The sequence below is a fragment of the Lepidothrix coronata genome, unplaced genomic scaffold, assembly GCF_001604755.1.
Source record: "Lepidothrix coronata isolate B3197 unplaced genomic scaffold, Lepidothrix_coronata-1.0 Scaffold141, whole genome shotgun sequence".
Classification (NCBI taxonomy): Eukaryota; Metazoa; Chordata; class Aves; order Passeriformes; family Pipridae; genus Lepidothrix; species Lepidothrix coronata.
The window spans coordinates 2,062,701-2,079,450 of NW_016690321.1; the positions used below are offsets into that span (position 1 = coordinate 2,062,701).

At 48.4% G+C, this 16,750-nt stretch overlaps 1 protein-coding gene across 2 annotated transcripts in view; it reads right to left on the minus strand.

The window, feature by feature from the left end:
* Window positions 1–1,500: 1,500 nt before the first annotated feature.
* The window catches only part of SGSM3 (small G protein signaling modulator 3), a 27,351-nt gene continuing 12,101 nt past the window's right edge, over window positions 1,501–16,750 (minus strand). Inside the window, exons 6-23 of one of the 2 annotated variants that reach the window (XM_017827661.1) lie at window positions 15,872–16,080; window positions 15,617–15,724; window positions 14,528–14,671; window positions 13,946–14,141; window positions 13,587–13,732; window positions 12,426–12,653; window positions 11,484–11,538; window positions 7,872–7,999; window positions 7,411–7,566; window positions 6,813–6,867; window positions 6,334–6,383; window positions 4,959–5,111; window positions 4,789–4,859; window positions 4,400–4,448; window positions 4,097–4,182; window positions 3,630–3,752; window positions 2,198–2,258; window positions 1,501–1,849 (exon numbers count right to left, since the gene is read on the minus strand). In XM_017827661.1, the coding sequence (XP_017683150.1) occupies window positions 1,766–1,849; window positions 2,198–2,258; window positions 3,630–3,752; window positions 4,097–4,182; window positions 4,400–4,448; window positions 4,789–4,859; window positions 4,959–5,111; window positions 6,334–6,383; window positions 6,813–6,867; window positions 7,411–7,566; window positions 7,872–7,999; window positions 11,484–11,538; window positions 12,426–12,653; window positions 13,587–13,732; window positions 13,946–14,141; window positions 14,528–14,671; window positions 15,617–15,724; window positions 15,872–16,080 (2,102 nt within the window). In that variant the 3' untranslated portion in view covers window positions 1,501–1,765. Of the gene's footprint in view, window positions 1,850–2,197; window positions 2,259–3,629; window positions 3,753–4,096; window positions 4,183–4,399; window positions 4,449–4,788; window positions 4,860–4,958; window positions 5,112–6,333; window positions 6,384–6,812; window positions 6,868–7,410; window positions 7,567–7,871; window positions 8,000–11,483; window positions 11,539–12,425; window positions 12,654–13,586; window positions 13,733–13,945; window positions 14,142–14,527; window positions 14,672–15,616; window positions 15,725–15,871; window positions 16,084–16,750 lie in introns of both variants that reach the window. The other variant, XM_017827660.1, reaches the window with a different exon arrangement.

Genomic DNA, 16,750 nt, shown 5'->3' on the forward strand with positions numbered 1-16,750 from the left:
CAGAAGTAGGTCTTACGCTAGAACAGGGGCAGCTTTTACAGCCTCCCCCAGCCCAGCAGGCTGGTCTGGACCCCAGCTGGTGGTGAGGTGACACTGCCTTTTCCACAGCCACATGCCAAATGAAAAGACTCACTTTGACATCAGTACAGACTCTGCAACTTCCACCCTCCCAAAAGCTTGGGCTTCTCAACAGAGTTCTCCCAAAGGCCTGTGCCCTGTTACTGTCCCACTTTGCAGATAAGACTTCACCTGCTTTTTCTGGAGACACCTGTACAGACAACACTGCTGTCTCCCCTACCCAGCCCTGCTTTCTGCCAGCCCCACTCCCTTTCCTAAGAGCCCTCCTCCTGCAGTGTCCCTACAACACCTAGTTTTCAGTCTTTCTTGCTTTTCTGGGGCTCTGCTGCAGGGCTGCACTTCAGGGAGGGCTGGTGGTGCAGACGCAAGGCAGGGCTGCCACTGCTGGCAGCAGAACTACCTCTGCCCTGGCTGCTGCCTGACCTCGTGGGCTGCTCTGATGCAAAGAGCTCCCTTGGTACCAGCACAGATTGAGCAGAGACCTCAGCTTGATGCTGGCAGAACCCAGCGCAGAAATGGGGTTGCCATTGTCAAGTGGCAGAAATTAAAAACTTGAGTCCTGGCCCTGTCAAAAAATAAGACAAAGCCCAGCACTCTCCCAAGATGCAGTTTTTATTTACAAACCCACCAAATAAAGGAAAGTAAGAATCTAGTGTCATCCCATGAGTAGTTTGTGCTCACAGACAAGCGCTTTCAGTAGAAAGTCACAGACTCCATATCCAGAGCCACCACCACAAAGCAGCAATTCTCCACTCCTGACCCATGTCCCCACTGCCACTGCAGGGCGAGGAGGATGAGTTAAGTCTCCCTGAGCCAGCTCCAACTTAAACCTTGTCCTGAGCTACAACAGTGCCAAAATATACATGTTCCTGGAGTAAATTTACAGCTTTTTGGTTAACAGTAAAAATCATCTAGAGACTAAAATGACAGCATGAAACACTTGTTTAGGGGAGAGGTGGTTTTTGTCTGCTCCCAGAGGAGACAAGGACCATCCCCTAAGGCTGTTACAGTGGTAACAGGCTGGTAAACTTGGGCAACTCTTGTCAACACCCCACACAGCAGTGCTGGGGAGGTGGGATGATGCTGATGGCAGTTCCCCCTTCTCAGCCCCGGCTCCAGGCCAAAGGAACTTGTCCAAGTGTCCCCCCCACAGAGGGGAGCCCTTGGCTGGCATGGGGAGGGGATGTGCTCTCTCTGCTCCTCTACAGCAATGAGTCTCTCACCAGCCCAACTCCACATGCACTTGCAGTGCCAAGTGCCAACGTCTCCAGCTTTCACACATCAAAGCCACCCCGCAAGAGCTGTCCCCACAGCCACAGCCACGCTCACACACCCACACAGCTGCTGGTCCATGGGGCACGAGGTGCTCCGGCCAGGCTGTTCCCCCAGGCTCTGGTGGGGAGGCAGGGCTGAGGCAAGCTGGGAGCGGGGCACTTGGTTTTTGTAGCCAGAACACACTTGTCCCTTTGCAGCACTACCCTCGACCATCACCTCCCTTGGGTTGGCAGCTTGGCCTCTTGGCGCTGCTGCCATCTGTCCCAGGTGGTCTGGCAGCCCCCCCCGAGGGGGATTTTGTCACAGATACAAGTGGGTGGGGTGGGGGAGGGCAAGGGGTGAGACATGACAGGGGTGGGGGAGAGGAGTGTGTGCAGTCGAGAAGGTTTCCCAGCATGGGGTGGGGTGGGGGTCACCCATCTATGTCCCAGCTGAAGAGATGGTGCTTCACGAGCATGTCCTGCACTCCTTCCTTCAGTGGCTTCTTCTCCTTCTCCTGCAGGACAATAGAGACCTGGGTAAGTGCACCACACCCAGAAAAGGGAAGGTCGTGTCTGCGGGCAGAGCCCAAGCACACAGAGATCTCCAGCACTTTGCAGCCTTTGCACTTCCCACCTCTGCACAGCTGAAACAGGGAGAGGCCCTGCGGTTTGGAGAGCACCAGGGAAGGAGGGGCCTGCCATTTCCCTCTGCCCCAGCTGGGCAGTGGCAAGCAGCCCCATCCACAGCCTCTGGTGCTGGCTCAAGAGGAGGCAGAGGATGGGCTGGAGGACAAAGCTGGGAGAGGGAGGCAGTAAGCAAAGCCCCTAGCTGAGTGAGAGAATGAGAGATGCCACCTACTTACCTCCCTCTTTATTGGCAGCTCCCAGTCCTGAGAGAGGCTGAAGGCAAATTTGCAGAGGACCCTGCAACGGAAATGGAAGAGAGCTATGGTAAAACATACCCACCCACCCAAATCACACTCCCAGCCTGTGCCCACCAATGCATTGTCTCCTCAGCTTGTCCCAGCATGCTACTAAGCTTACAAGGATGAAATTCCTTGTTGGATAGTGTTGAAAAGACAGCAGCAGTCACTCATTCCCTGTTTACCCATCGCTGGGCTTCACATCTTGCCAGGCCCAGGCTGGGAAGAGAAGCTTGAAGATGTGACTCAAGTGCAGCCCCTACAGAGCCTGGTACAGCAGCACAGGGAGGCAGGGACAGCCCTGGGCTCTGGGGCACTGCAGACACGCCTGGCTAAGGGCTGCACGCAGCTAGCAATGGGGGTTGAAGGTTCACTCTCCAGAAAACAGATCCCTGCCAGCAGCACCTCAGAGTTTCTGCAGCCCTGCCTCTCTCTCTCTGGAGTAAGAGAAGTGTCCTGACTCCCATGCAGAAGTGCTGCAAGGAGTTGGAACAGGGAGCTCCCTTGCTGGCTTGGCCAAGTACGACGTAAGACATGAACCAGTCCCACTCAGTCCTTCGGCTGTGCTGAACTGGCACTGCCCCCATGCTGTGAGAAAGCAGCCACAGGACACGCAGCACAGAGGTGGAGAGAGCCCCCTCCCATTCAGCAGCAGCGCGAGGAGAACCCTGTGGTATGTACACACAGGACTGCTCTGGATAAAGATGCTCCCACTGGGTCCAAAGGCAACTTGATGGTGCAGACAAAAGCCAGTTCTCCCAGAATGGCAGCAGCAACCAGGCTGGAGCAGTGGTGATGGCAGCTCCCTGGGACTTCACCTGGCTTTGCAGAGTGCAGGAAGACCAGGAGCACACCCATGGATGTGTGCCCTGGGCTCCAACTGATGTGCTTTGTGTGAGCTCAGGCACTAAAGCTGCTTCCAACCCCTGACATCACTCCCTTGCTTAACCAGGGAGTCAGTCGATGACCGAGTCCTTCTCAGCCAATGACAGTCCAACTGTCTCCCTAGCACATTCCCTGTTCCCTGCTTGGATTTACGGTGGCTGGCAGAGGACATAGGGTGGAAAAGGCAGTCTCTCCATCAGAGCAGTTGCAGGACACAGCAGGAGGTTACTGCCAGGCAAAGGCTACATGCTTGTCACAACAGGTCCCCAGCAGCCAAGCTCTGCTCTTGGATCAGGCAGGCACAGTACCTTGTATTAAACCATCTAGAGAGCTGCTGCTCAGCACACAGTAGGAAATTTCTGGGCAGCCCATGCTGTGACACACTGGAGAGGGCCCAAACCCAGCCACGGCAAGGGCCACCTCCTGCAGAGAAGGAAATCCATTCCAGACCCTGCCCACTTACACTGCCCAGACCCCAGACACTTACCTCAGCTCACATTTGATCTGCACCCAGCCGGGACTGCGCAGGAATGACCAGGGATGGAACCACTTCTCCACGGTCTGCAGGCTTGAGCACAGCACCTCCAGCCACAAATGCAGCACCTGCTCACTGCAGCAACGGGGTAGAGGCATGTTACTCGGCTGAAACCAGGGAAAGAACCCGCATCCCTCTGGGATTGTCTATTTTCAGCCCAAGCCTTGACCCCAGTCCTGTCTCCAGTGGGAACAGGATAACCCAGTAAACTTGTGTGAGCCACTCCATGCAAAAGGAGCTACTTCTTCCAGCTAGGGTTCAGGCCAGCACAGTGAATAAGGAGCAAGTCCCACTCACTGGCTGCAGTGAGAGGGGGGAAAAAGACACTGTGGCCAAAGGTAGATTGAAACCACTGCTGCCCTTAAGCCCATTGTGTCCCTTCCCAAGCTCCTTGCACCCACAATGGCCAGATGACTCACTTGAGTCCAACACAGATGAGAGAACGAAGCTTCACGTCCATCTGTGCATGTGCAGCATCGTGTGTCATGTTCACAGCCTGAACTGCCTGCAGGGAGGGAAGATGTGGTTACCACTGGGCAGCCATTTCAGCAACACGGCCATACTCTGCCCTCTCTGGAACTCCCACCCTCACCAGTGCCACCTGCTAGCACCAGAGGAGCTGAGAAGGTTTGTGATATTCTCAAGCATCTCCCCCCAGCAGCCTCCACAGGAAATTTCCTGCAAGTAGGAGCTGGGCTGAGTGGGCTCAGGGCAGCACTCACCCGGTAAAGCAGCTCCTCTGGAGTGAGGACTTTGCCATCTTCATCAAGCCTGTAAAGATCACAGCAGAGACTTAGCTAACCCCAGAACCACCCTAGGCACACACAGGCCTTTCCTGCTTCATACCACAACAGCTCTCTTGCTACTGCTGAGCCCACAGGGCCTCTGCTCCCTTGCCCAGGGAGCAAGATACAGATCCAGATGCAAACACAGGAGCTCAGGGAAGCGAACAAGAGCCACCGCTGGCCCCAAGTCAGTACAGGCACAACCACAACCGCAGGAGGATGAGGTAGGCCATGACCTTTCCCAAGGTGCAGAGCAGCATCAGTTTGATGAGCAGGCAGGGGCAGGGCATAGACCCATCTACTTGGTGTGACTGAAGTGGCCTTACCTGTAAGTCTTGCAGAGCACAAGGCGAGAATACACAGAGTCAAAGTCCCGTTCCACTTCCCGGCTTGCAGCCTAGAGGAGCAGAGGGACAGTCAGCACACTCTGCCCTACAACCCCCTCACCCCAGCCCTCTGGCAACACTGCCCCACGAAGGAAACTGGGACATCTCACCTCTTCAATGAACAGCCAAGGGTGGCAGGGCCCTCCCAGCAGAGACGGTTTCTTCAATCCATGTTCAAATATGGACTTCAAGGCTGGACAAAGCGTTCCTCGCACCAAGTCGGTCACTCCTTCCGTGACTGAGTCATCTCCAGCAATGGAGTACTGAGGAACACGAAGAGCCAGCTCTCAGCATACTGGTGAGGGGGCAGAGCACGGAGGTGGTCCACTCACCTACACCTTCACTGCACAGATCAATTCCACTCCCAGGTGCCAGCCAGCCCCCACCTCCTTTACCCCTTACGTGCTTGCATAAGGCACCATGTTCTGTGCTGCTGCTTGGAGATCTGCTGGGACACCAGGACCTTTGTCCTTTGGTGGTCCCCAGGAGACCACACAGGTGACCCCAGCACCATCGTGGCAGTGTTCAGCATGTTGGAACTTCTGTGGTTTGGTGTGACACTGACTGAGCTAAGGTATGGAGAGGGACTTGCACCGAGGGTCTCTGGGACTCTGTAAGCTGCTAAATGTCAAGACGAATAGGGACAGACAGGAATTTCCAGGTCAGAGGGGATATTATGTTAACAATCCTATGAGTGGGATCCTCTCTGTTTCCACAGTTAGGAGGAGAAACGCTCAGCAGTACAGAGCATGTTTATACACAGAGAGGTGATTTGCATCCAAGGAACCAGCCCTGAGGCGGGGGGAGGAAGCAAGTGGGGCTTCGGGTCAGCCTTTGAGCTCTTCCTCACATTCCAAATGCTGAGGAGAAGAGGGAGAACAGGACCTTCTCCACTTCCCCTGAAAATTGCTTAGGTCAACAGCTGATGATGTCTGTCTCCTACACATTACCTCAGCCTTGGGGACATATTGACGTATCTGTTCTCGATAGGTGGTATCTCACCATTGCCAGCTGTGAGAGGAAGTGAGACAGAATGCCCCTTGGGCACAGCTGTTTGGGGAGAATTCACTGCCATGGCCACAAAGCATGAGCACAGGCACAACTTCAAAGGAGGAAAAGAACACAAGCAGCAGGGAGAAGACAGAAACACTACCCACAGAATCTTCCTGCCTATCTGCTTGCTGCTTTCTCAGCTTTCTTGAGTTTCATCTCTAGGGTCTTTGCAACCCCAGGCATCCTACACTGGCTGCCCTGGCACCCTCTGGGGCCCTCATTCTCCACTTGGTCAGCATGAGGAAGTTGAGCAAACAGGCTTAGGAAAATAACCTGCCCCATCACACCACAAAGCGCTCAATAGCCAGAAAGAGCAAACAGACTGAAGGAGGGAAATACATGACTCCCTTCATCTGTGTTTTTTTCAGTTACGACATAACTCTTTATTTTAATGTGGGGAGTTTTTTGTAGTTCTGTTTTTTTTTTAATTACCTCTTTACTCCGCTCATCCAAGATTTCCACAAATTTTGCAGGAAACCAACCTACAAAGAAAGGACAAAGAGATAAGCCTGACAAAGACACTGAGAAATCCCTACAGAGAGCCCAGTGGGAGCTGAGAATAAATCAGAGTTCACAGGGCCCAACCCCAAAGAAGGAAGCGAGCAGCCTCAAAATACAATATTTAAGGCAACTGCATGAGGAAACCAATTACAGGACACTGTCTACATGCAGCAGTGATGACATGCATCCAAACACCCTGTGCCAGAAGAATGGAGCCTAAACTTGCTGTTTGCAAGAAGTAACCAGGTCACTGCTCTCATACCCTGCTTTAGCATTTCTTCTGTCCCTGGCAGATACTCTGGGTACCTGACAGAGCCTTTGCTGCAAATGTATGAGAGCAGTTGCTGCAGATGAATGGATGCTCTGCATCCGGGCCCCACTCTCCCCAGTGCAACCCATCCTGTTCTCACCTCTCAGTCCATTCAGCTCTCCCACCCAACAGTGCTCATCCTTCTGGGAAATGATCTGAAAAACAGGGAGAGGAAATCATCAGTTGAAGAGTGCAGTGGTAGGAGGGCTACAGCTGCCCAGCTGTGTGTCCACAATGACAAACTGCTTTCTTCTCAACTGTTTTTTCAATGCTCTCTTCTCATGTGGCTTGGGGCCTTCAAAGGCACAAAGCTACTGCAAACACAACATTACCCCTGTTCTCCCCAGTTTCAGATGGGACACCCACAGCTAAAATGCAAATGGATGCTTTTACAGTCTTACCACAGCTCAGTGCACATTGTTAAACTGTGTTGGATCAAATTCGCCTTTTGCACAGCTCTGACAGCCAGGAAAGGGACTTTGTGGTGGCAGTGAGAATGACCCACAAGACAACACTCACAGGAACACACTGCCTCACCCCCAGGCAGCCCCCAAAACACCAGCTGCTTCTCTTGGGCTCCTAACTGGGCTCTGAGCTTATCTCCTCCCTTCTTTCCCTGCAGAAGAGGTAGTGCAGTGTCCCGAACAATCCGGGTCTGTGTGGTCCTGCCCTGGTCCCTGTCTCATAGGCTGACACACCGTGATGATGTCGTTCTTGCGGAAGCCCAGCTCGTCGTCATCGTGGCGCTCAAAGTCCAGCAGTGCCTTGGCTCGCCGGCGTCGGTTGCGAGAACAGGCCACGTAGTTCTCGTGGTCCCGCTGGTGGCTCTCCATGCTGTAGTCTGGAGTCAGATCCTAGCATGCAAGTAGATGAGAGCAGAGAGGAATGAATAGCAACAGGTGACTCCCAGTTGATCTGCCAAAGTTTGCATGCCGCTGTTCCCACACCTTTTCCTGCTCCTAGCCAGCAGACAACATCCCAGCACAGCCTTCCTCCACCAGGGATGGGTTAAGCAAGCCTCACCCTCTACCCGTTACACCCGGCATGTTCCTTCTCAAGCCCACATTTCAGGAGCATTTGAACAGTCCTGTCCTGTGGTGGACACTCAACACTCGTGCCTGGATCACACAGCAGTGCATATCCAGCTGTTTCCACTCACAATGCTGCAGTTCTTGGGATCCACACACTGGAAGTGCCGTGCCACCTGGAGAATGGCCTCACGCAGATCAGCCACCAGCTCTGTCTGCTTGATGTTCTTGGCTTTCAGTGCCTCCAGATCATCATCCCCTGGTGGAGCCCATGCAGCAAAAGAGAAGGCAAGGCAAGGAAATCAGGTACAAGGTGTTTATTTTTTGTTAACATTAGAAATCATTGGTTCTGCAGAAATCAGAAAAGCCTGACATCAGATACTGCCAATCTATTCAATAATGTAAATAGCAAATACCAATTTGACTGGATCAAATGTTAAGGATATGATATTTCAAACCACATATGGAGCTCAAAGATGTCATTTCTGGTCTGCCTGGGAAACTCAGTATACCAAGGTACTACTTCAGAGAAGTGTCTACAATATATAGTCGGTTGAATGGTGGGACACAAAACTGGGGAACTTGCAATAATCCTCTCCAACTGAAAGTCACTTGAAACTGAATCACCTGTTGGTTGAACTACTTCTGATATTTGTATAACTCACTGGATGAGAGCATATTCTTCACCGAGTCTTGAAAGAGATTTGAAAAACCATGACAGCCCATTTTCCTGTGCCAGTCTAGAAGCCAGAGCCACAAGAGAAAAGCCACCACCTGCTTAAGACCTCAACCTCCCTAAGAGCCAAATTTCAAAGGTTTGGATTGTATAGAAACAGTCATAAGCACAAAGTAAAAGTTGCTAATTCACCCAGGATTTTTTACAGCCTATCTCTATTACTTTATGCAAAAAGATATCTAATGGCATGGATTCTTGAGACAGTTAATGTATCTGAATGCCAGAAATACTGGGCACATGATATTTGGGAACAATGAATCATTTGCTTCTTTTTCTAAAAAAAATCAGTTTGTTTTAAATTCAAAATGTATTTTCATACATCTTTTTCATACATTTTTCCTCTCTCTATAATATAGTGAAGATGTGGTAGCTTGATTAACAAAATCAACATTTAAAACAGTGAATTTTTCACTGAACTCCAATGTTTATACAAACACAGCTTCTACTCAGGACCCAAGTAAATAATTGGCTAGCAAATTAGTACTCTGCTTATCTTTTAACAGCATTGCAGAAAACAATACAAATAAAGTGTGGTCTGAGCTGTACAGCTACTGCAACAGCTTAACACATTAAGCTTCTGCTTATTGAAAAGTGACTAACAATATCTTTTAATCATGTGATCCTAATTGAAAGGACCCAAACTTTAGAAACGTAAATAGAAGCACAAAATTAGATTTAAAATTATTTTTAGAATTGTTTTTTGTTTGCTAAATTAAATGATTGGAGAATCAGACACACAAATCTTAAGAGAAAACTGAACCTTGCTTCTAGACTAAAAAAAACTGTAGGCCATAGTTACTCGCAGTCTAATCAACAAAAACCTAACAAAATCTCCTCCTCTGTGGCCGGGGGCAGGAAACAGAGCATGCATGAACTCTCACTACAGATTCAGAGACACGAAGATTGTAAATAGATAGGTTATCACGTAGACATTGGGGATTCCCAGAAAATTCGTGTGATTAAAATAGAATGCGACTAAAGAAGAAACCCAACCACAGCTGCACTAGCTCTGTGGGCTGCCCTCATTTACATAGATCACCAATTCTTTCTGTCATCATTCAGTCCCATCTGGCCAAAATACCATGCTCTTCCCTCTGCGTTCAGATCAATCCCCCCAAAACGCAAGCAGAAGACATGGGAAGCATTATCCCATCTTAGAAGGTAGACTGTACAGAGGAAAGCAACTGGTGTTTCTACCAGATTCACCTCACTGCACTCAACATGACTGCACCTACATTTCCAAACAGGAAACCAGTGCATGATCAGCCACATATGAGGAAGCTCTACTTTGAGCCTGTGAAGACTGACTAGCTGCACAGCTGTGCAGAGGAGGACTAGCTCTTCTGCATTCCCTTGTTGCAGCGTCCATCCAACAGGAAAAGGGCAACATGAACATTTTGCTCTCCATCAAATTACTTTTCATTGTTTCTTTCTATTCCGTCATTGGAAATTGGTTCAAGTCCCTGAATCTCAACTAGAGAAAGCCCTGGCTGACCTGATCTAGTGGGAGCAAAAGTCTGGCTTTGAGCAGAAGAGGCTGGAACACAGACAGCGAGAGGTCTCTTCTAAACAGTGCTCCTGTGACTCCTGTCCAAGTTACTACTACATCTGCATTCACTCTAAGGAAGAAGAATTTAAGCTCTGGGTGAGTTCTTATTCCCTCCCAAACTAAGTACCAGTTCTACACAGTAACTATCACAAGCAGAAGACTTTCCACTGCTCAGTTGTCAGTTCCCAGTATAAGGTGAACTTATTACATCCAACCTTTCCTTCTTCTCACTTGGGCTGAAGTTCTCCATTCTGGTCAACTTCTTGTTTTTAACCAACATTTCAAATACTAAGAATATTATTAGGTAAAAAACATGACAGTCACTGTACCGAAACCCCACTAAAATGAGAAAACACTATCAATCATCTCGATTCTACCACTAATATATTTTGGAGCTTGAACTTAAACTTCATCTTTGTGCATGTGTATAACTCACTATCATCGTCATAAAATGACTCAAACATAGTAAAGGAGACTGTCTGAGACACAAGAAAGATGCATGTGGCAGCCAAGTTCCCTGCCAGTTCAGTCTGTACTGACTGTAGGATAACATTATATACAAGGGCTCTGAGTTTAGGTCGCTTAAGCAACTTTCCTGCATTTCTTCACTTCTGCATTCTTGACTTTACAGCTTCATTAGTTATTCTACTAGAATTTTTCTCAGTAATGCTCTGTGTGGAAGCATAGAGAACATCAGAAAAGCTATTCTCTGGAAAGACCAGTAAAACACAATTTTAGATTTATTCAGGCCATTTCAACCACAACAGGAACACTGTTTGAAACCTGTAAATTTAGTATGTTGTCTTCCTCCAAGAAAAAAAATTCCTGTGGTGACATGTGGCAACTTCAAGAAAGCTAACCAGTTGCAAGGATGGTGATGACAGTAAGGCTTACAGTAGAAGGGACTCTAACGGAGTCAAAGAAATAAGTTAGTGTTAAACCCATGAAAAACATATTCTGGCTGTGAGCTTTCTGGACATATTTTGGCTTAGCTCATAAAGACTCAAAAGTGTTCACAGCACTGAACTCTCAGAGTAAGTAAGGGGAAACATAATGATGTTTGCATTTATAAATTTTGATGGGTGATGCACTGGACATCCTGCCCTGTCTCAGATCTTCCGAGATGTTCTTGAACCAAGCAGAGTAACATCAGGAAAGTACCACATCCAGCCTGTGGACTGCATATGGTCTGCCAGAAAATGTGTTTGCCCTGTTGGTCAGTGCAAGGACATTACAGCTGGGCTGAGCTGCACCCGTTGTTGCTCACCATCCATGGACTAACAGTCTAAACTAAAATTTACTTTCTGAGCTCAGATCAAAGCAATCAAGTAGTAAACTGCACTTCTTCCCTCTCATCCTTCAGTTCTGGCTCCCTTCTCTCTCTGCTTTGCTCACTTCCCTCCTTCCTAGGCTGCAACAGCCATCAACAGCACGTGAAGGGCACAGGGTTGTCCTTACCGAAAAGCAGAGAGGTGATGCCAGATTTCCTGCGCTGAGTCCTGCGCCGCACAATCTGAGGGAACAGAAGAGAGAAAACAAAGTGCACACATTAGGAGAGATTTCAGAAATTAAATAAAGCAACCCTCCACACCAGTCAGCTCTGGGTAAGGGGTCCTGACAGCTACCATTAGAAGGGGCAGGCAAGTGAACTGGCAGTTTTCAACAGGAGTTGTTCTAGTCCTAAGGCAATGAATCAGTTCCACTGCTTGACCTGTTCCATGTGCAACAGGTTATTTATAGCTTAATTATTATGAAAGCATAATTGAAGTTTGAGAATCAACCACAACTCACGTGAATAATTTAATTTGTTGTCAAAAGCAGCTACACATGTAATTGTATATAATTTTCTAAGTGGATAACTATTATATTTTAGAATTGCAAGAGTGTCTTGTCTGCAACTGTAGATTTCAGTCCAAGATTAAACACAGTTGCATTTTTTATTCAGCTTCTCAAAGGCAGTTGCTGCTGTTTTCTGACTCTACATTTCTACATTCCAAGATTATTTTACTGTACCAGTTTCTTACTAATGGATTAAATCCAGTTCCTACTCTCTGTGTGCTTCAAGCAAATTCTGCCAAAAACATATGTTGTTTCTTTCAGTTTCCATTAATGAAATATGTTACATTTCATCATAACTCTCATTAATGATAATTACAATCAATGGCAATACCTCTTTCATCTGGGGATTTATCAACCAGGACAGATCTGGCAGCATTTCATTGGTATAGACTGTCCTCCAACTTCCCAATACCTTTTCTCCAACAGATGACAAAATTATCCTGGAGCCAAAAATCCTCTCAAACAGGAGGACCTCTTGCTTGCAAACAGAAACAGGGTGGGAATATGTAAGGGAATAGTAAAAGCAGAGCAGCAGAGGCAGGTGGGACTCTGTGCACTCACTTTGGATAAATTGTTGACGGTGGTGCTGGAGTTGAGCAGCTGCCCTTGCTCAGCAATGAGGTAGGCCAAGTGTTTGCGGCGCTGGGTCTCCACTGCCACGTCTGTCAGCGAGCCAGCCACGCGCATGGCCTCCCGCAGCAACACATCTGCGTCTTCAATCTGACTTGGGATGTCTGAGAGCGTGTTGAAGATGGAGGCAGAGTTCTCCGACTGGATTAGCTCATCCTCCTGCAACAACACAGTGATTTTTTGCCACACTGAGCAGTGAACACGACAGCTGGGCTCTTGAGGCTGCTAGATGCATTTTTACTTTCAGTGTACACCTTGGGCAGGTACAACTAGACAATTTCATAAAAAAAACTTCGGCAGAAAAAGTCCAAGATACTTTTGGGAGGGGGATAGCATCTTTTACTGCTCTATTGCACCCTCCTCCCAGAATTCTAGCTGGCATTTTTTTGAATCACAGCATTCATCCTTGAAATTAAATCAAATCGGCAAGGAAAAACAAAACCAAACCTATTTGGCACCAACCACTAGGACTGGGCGCAGCAGGGATCTTGCTAGAGATAAAAGAATGGAAGCTGCTCAGTCTCACACACTACAGAGCATCTACCATGTCAAACTGTGCTCCACCTTCCCCTTACTCCCAGCAGGATCTCCCTTGTCCTTCACACAGAAAACTGAACACAAAATTGTTTCCCACATAAAAAGGAAAAGATCAAGGAGTTAAATATAGGCCAAATCAAATGCAGTCAGAAAAATGCTCATCTCTTAGAGCATTCAATAGTGCCATACAAAGCTTCTCAGATGACCACAAATTTGGCTTTCTCTCTCTCCTCACAGATTGTGCAAAATCGAGGGGTATCTTGGTTTAGGTAAGATGCACTCTCAGGTTGGGATCTAGACTGAATAGAGAGGGGCAGCTGATGAGGTTTAATTATGGGGCAACAAATGATGTATGCACAGGAAACAGCAATTACTAATTTCTGCAAAGTGCCTTAGAAGTTTTTCACAGCCTCCAGTTTCAAAGGCAGCAGGAAGACATCTTCCCTAGCACACTCCCAAATCACATACAGCAAATGGATACTAAACCTTCTTGCCCCCAAATCTCAGAATTAAACATTGAAGTACTATAAAGGAGGAAGAGGAGTGGGGAATCACCTTCATACTTAGCATGCCCAAAGTGACTTGGAACAGCACCAGAGAGCCCTCGTAGAAGAAGAGGTCCCAAATACGCAGCAGCAGCTTGATGTGGACAACACTAGCAAAAGAGGTGAGGAACCAGTGCAAGGTGATCAAGGAGAGCTCTGTGAATAAAAACATGGAAAATAATCACAACAGAAGAAGTCAGTCAACCAGTGAAGATGGACTCTTCTAAGGGCTGTCCTCCATGCACTGCCTCCAGGGTCAGGAGGCTTGCTCCTCTCTCTATTGCTCTACCTTTGTGAAAAAAGAATAACAGTCTTTGTCTGCATGTCATCCTGGCAAGAAAAGCTACGGTTTCTAGGGCACACTTTTACCAATGTCATGCTCCTGAAGCAGCTTGTCCAGGCGAGGCAAGTACTGCACGATGAGCTGCCGCAGGACACGCTGGTCTGTCTGCACGCCCATGAGAGTGGTACTGAAGTAGGAGGCAGGAACCAATTCCTCAATGATAGCACACATCATCCAGAAGGCATCTTCCTCCTCCAAGAAGAGCAGCAGAGAAGCAGCCACCTAGGATTTTGAAGGAAGAACAACTGCTTGTCCTAAGAGGAATAGAACTCTTTCCCCACTTTCTCACGTGGACAGATGGACCAGTATCTAGGTGACAAAAATGTTCCTTCTGCAGCAGCATTCCTGCAGCCTCCACTGAAGGGATTTCTCCTCAGTGTACTGCCTGCACCCTCCCCAACAGATGAACTGAATTCTTCAATATCTTTGGATATGTGGTGCTACTCTGCTCTCCCTTTCCTAGGAAAAGTGTTCCATCTGGAAGGGATTTCTCTTCAGCTCATGTGGAGACCACAGTATCTGGCGGCACTACCTCAAATCATTCGCTCTGCTGTTGCGACCACAGACACATTGATCCCTATTACAAAGACACTCTGAAAGCAGGTTACCATGCCAGTGCCCTGACAATATCCAATCTCTGGGTAGAGCCAGGCAAGTCCCCGTAGTATCCTGCGTAGCCTTGGCACTCCGATACTGTTCATGTTGGAGAAGCAGGCGTTGCTGGGCATTGTGCGTAGCAAGTCCTTTTCAATCTGTCGGCCATAAACAAGGACAGAGTCAGCTTGCAGCACCTGAACAACTGCCTTCTGCTATCTGCACTTCCCCATGGCCCCCTGCTTCAGGGAACTCTGCCTCCCACACCCATCCTCAGGCACTGAAGAAGGTGGCCCTGTCCGAGTACCTGAGTCAGTTTAACAACCTTCACTGACAAGAGGGAAAATGCCAGTGCAGACAGTGACTTGCTGACTCCCAAGAAATACTCGTCTAAACTCAGGCCCTAGTTTCACCACTGACAATAGTAAGCACACTAGTTGGGAATTTCACCTGCCTGGATTTCAAGCAAGGCTTCCCGAAAAACCTATTCCAGAGAAAAATCAACAATCTGGCCACATCTGTGAATGAGGACTTAGAGGTGAAGAACCCACAGATCTCCCTTGAGCAGTGCTGTTTCTCCTTCCAACTATTTTGACTCTTCTTGGTGAGAGGTGAACATGCACAGAGCTCAGTTTCTTTTGCTGTTCCCTCCTCCCACAAAAAGGAGAGATCAAAGGAAAACACCCTGAGGAGACCCTGTAAGAGTCTTATTAGTGTTTAGAGACTTTGTGTTTGGGGGAACAAAGACAGGCCCTGGAAACAGCCACCACAACCTCAACAGAGGTGCATCTGTCAGCCTTTCACCCTTCATTTCTCTCAATGAATATCAGGATGTTTGCTGAGATGCAACTGCAGCACTGTTTTTTAGCCTGCAAGCAGCATGGGTCAAACCCCTTCCCTGCTGTCCTAGGAAGGAGCAGAGCTGCACAGTTGCTACTCCAGCAAAACAAAGGAGAAATATGCCTCACAGGATTAAGGTTTAGCAGGATTCAACCACACATCCTCTCAACTGTCCCTGCAGCAGGTGTCAGGCAGACACCCCTTCCTTCTCACACAGCTGCTCTTGCCCTTCTCCCCACTCAGCATTAGGAAGTTTCTCCCACCTGTTTGGCAGCAATGGTTTCATCGTTAGAGCTGTTTTTTATAATATCCCGATATGACATCTCTGAGTTCCTCTTCTTCTGCAAAGCCCCTGAAAGGCGCATCCACAGCTGGGGGGACAGGGTGAACAGAGATAGGAGGAGTCACTCAGACAAACACAGAAAGTCATGAGCTGGCAGCCTCTCAACCAAGAGATCTCACTCCACTATCTCTTACTCCAGGCAGGAGCGCCCACGCAGAACAGGAAGCACTCTCACCTGTGGCCTCATGCTATGTGGGATGCCAGCTAGCACCAGGGAGCGCAGCTTGTCTGAATGGGGTAGGGTGACTTCAATTTTGTCCCAGGTGAGGTCGCCCACGTCATGGTTGTGTGTGAATTCCAGATGAGCCTGCCACTTGAGCCTCTGCTGTGGTTCCTCCGTCAGTGGGACCCCCAGAAGCTTGCTGGAGTTCGGCTCAGCACCATCTGCTTCAGCAAATGGAAGGGAAAGGAATGGAGACAAGTGAGACAGGGAACAGGAGAGAGAACAAACACAAGGCAGAGTGGGGAATAGGATGGCCATCTGAAAAAAGCACATCAAAAACATTCACGTCTTCCAGTCAGAGCATGGAAAGGCAAAGCTTGGTTTCTAACTGCCTTCTCCATGTAGCAAATTTAATGGTCATAAACAAAAAGCACTGGGACCTTGAGAACTAAGGTGTCGGCAGGCTTCTAGTCTCTACTTACTCATGATTTAGAGCACAGTGTGGCTGGAATTAAACAAGACCTCGGCAGCAGCCATCCTGCTGGGTTTTATAAGAATCTGTAAATCAGGCTGACAAAAGCATAGCAAGCCTCAGAGGTGAAAAGCAGAAGCTATACGCTCATGGAAGTAATGAGGTGCAAAATGTTAACTTTGGGGATATTTAATCATCAAAAAAGCTTTAGCAAGGACACCTCCAAATTCAAAATGAGAGAGCACCTTAACCTGAGGCTGGCTTTCTAAAATAGACACTTTAGCACAAGTACAGGTTTGACGTAAGGTGCTCTTGTCCTTAATCATATAATACATTTCAACAATGCGGTCCAAATCTTTCTGCTGATTTTATAATGCATGAGTCTGTGAAATTTTCTGGCTGGGAAAAAAACCAAAACA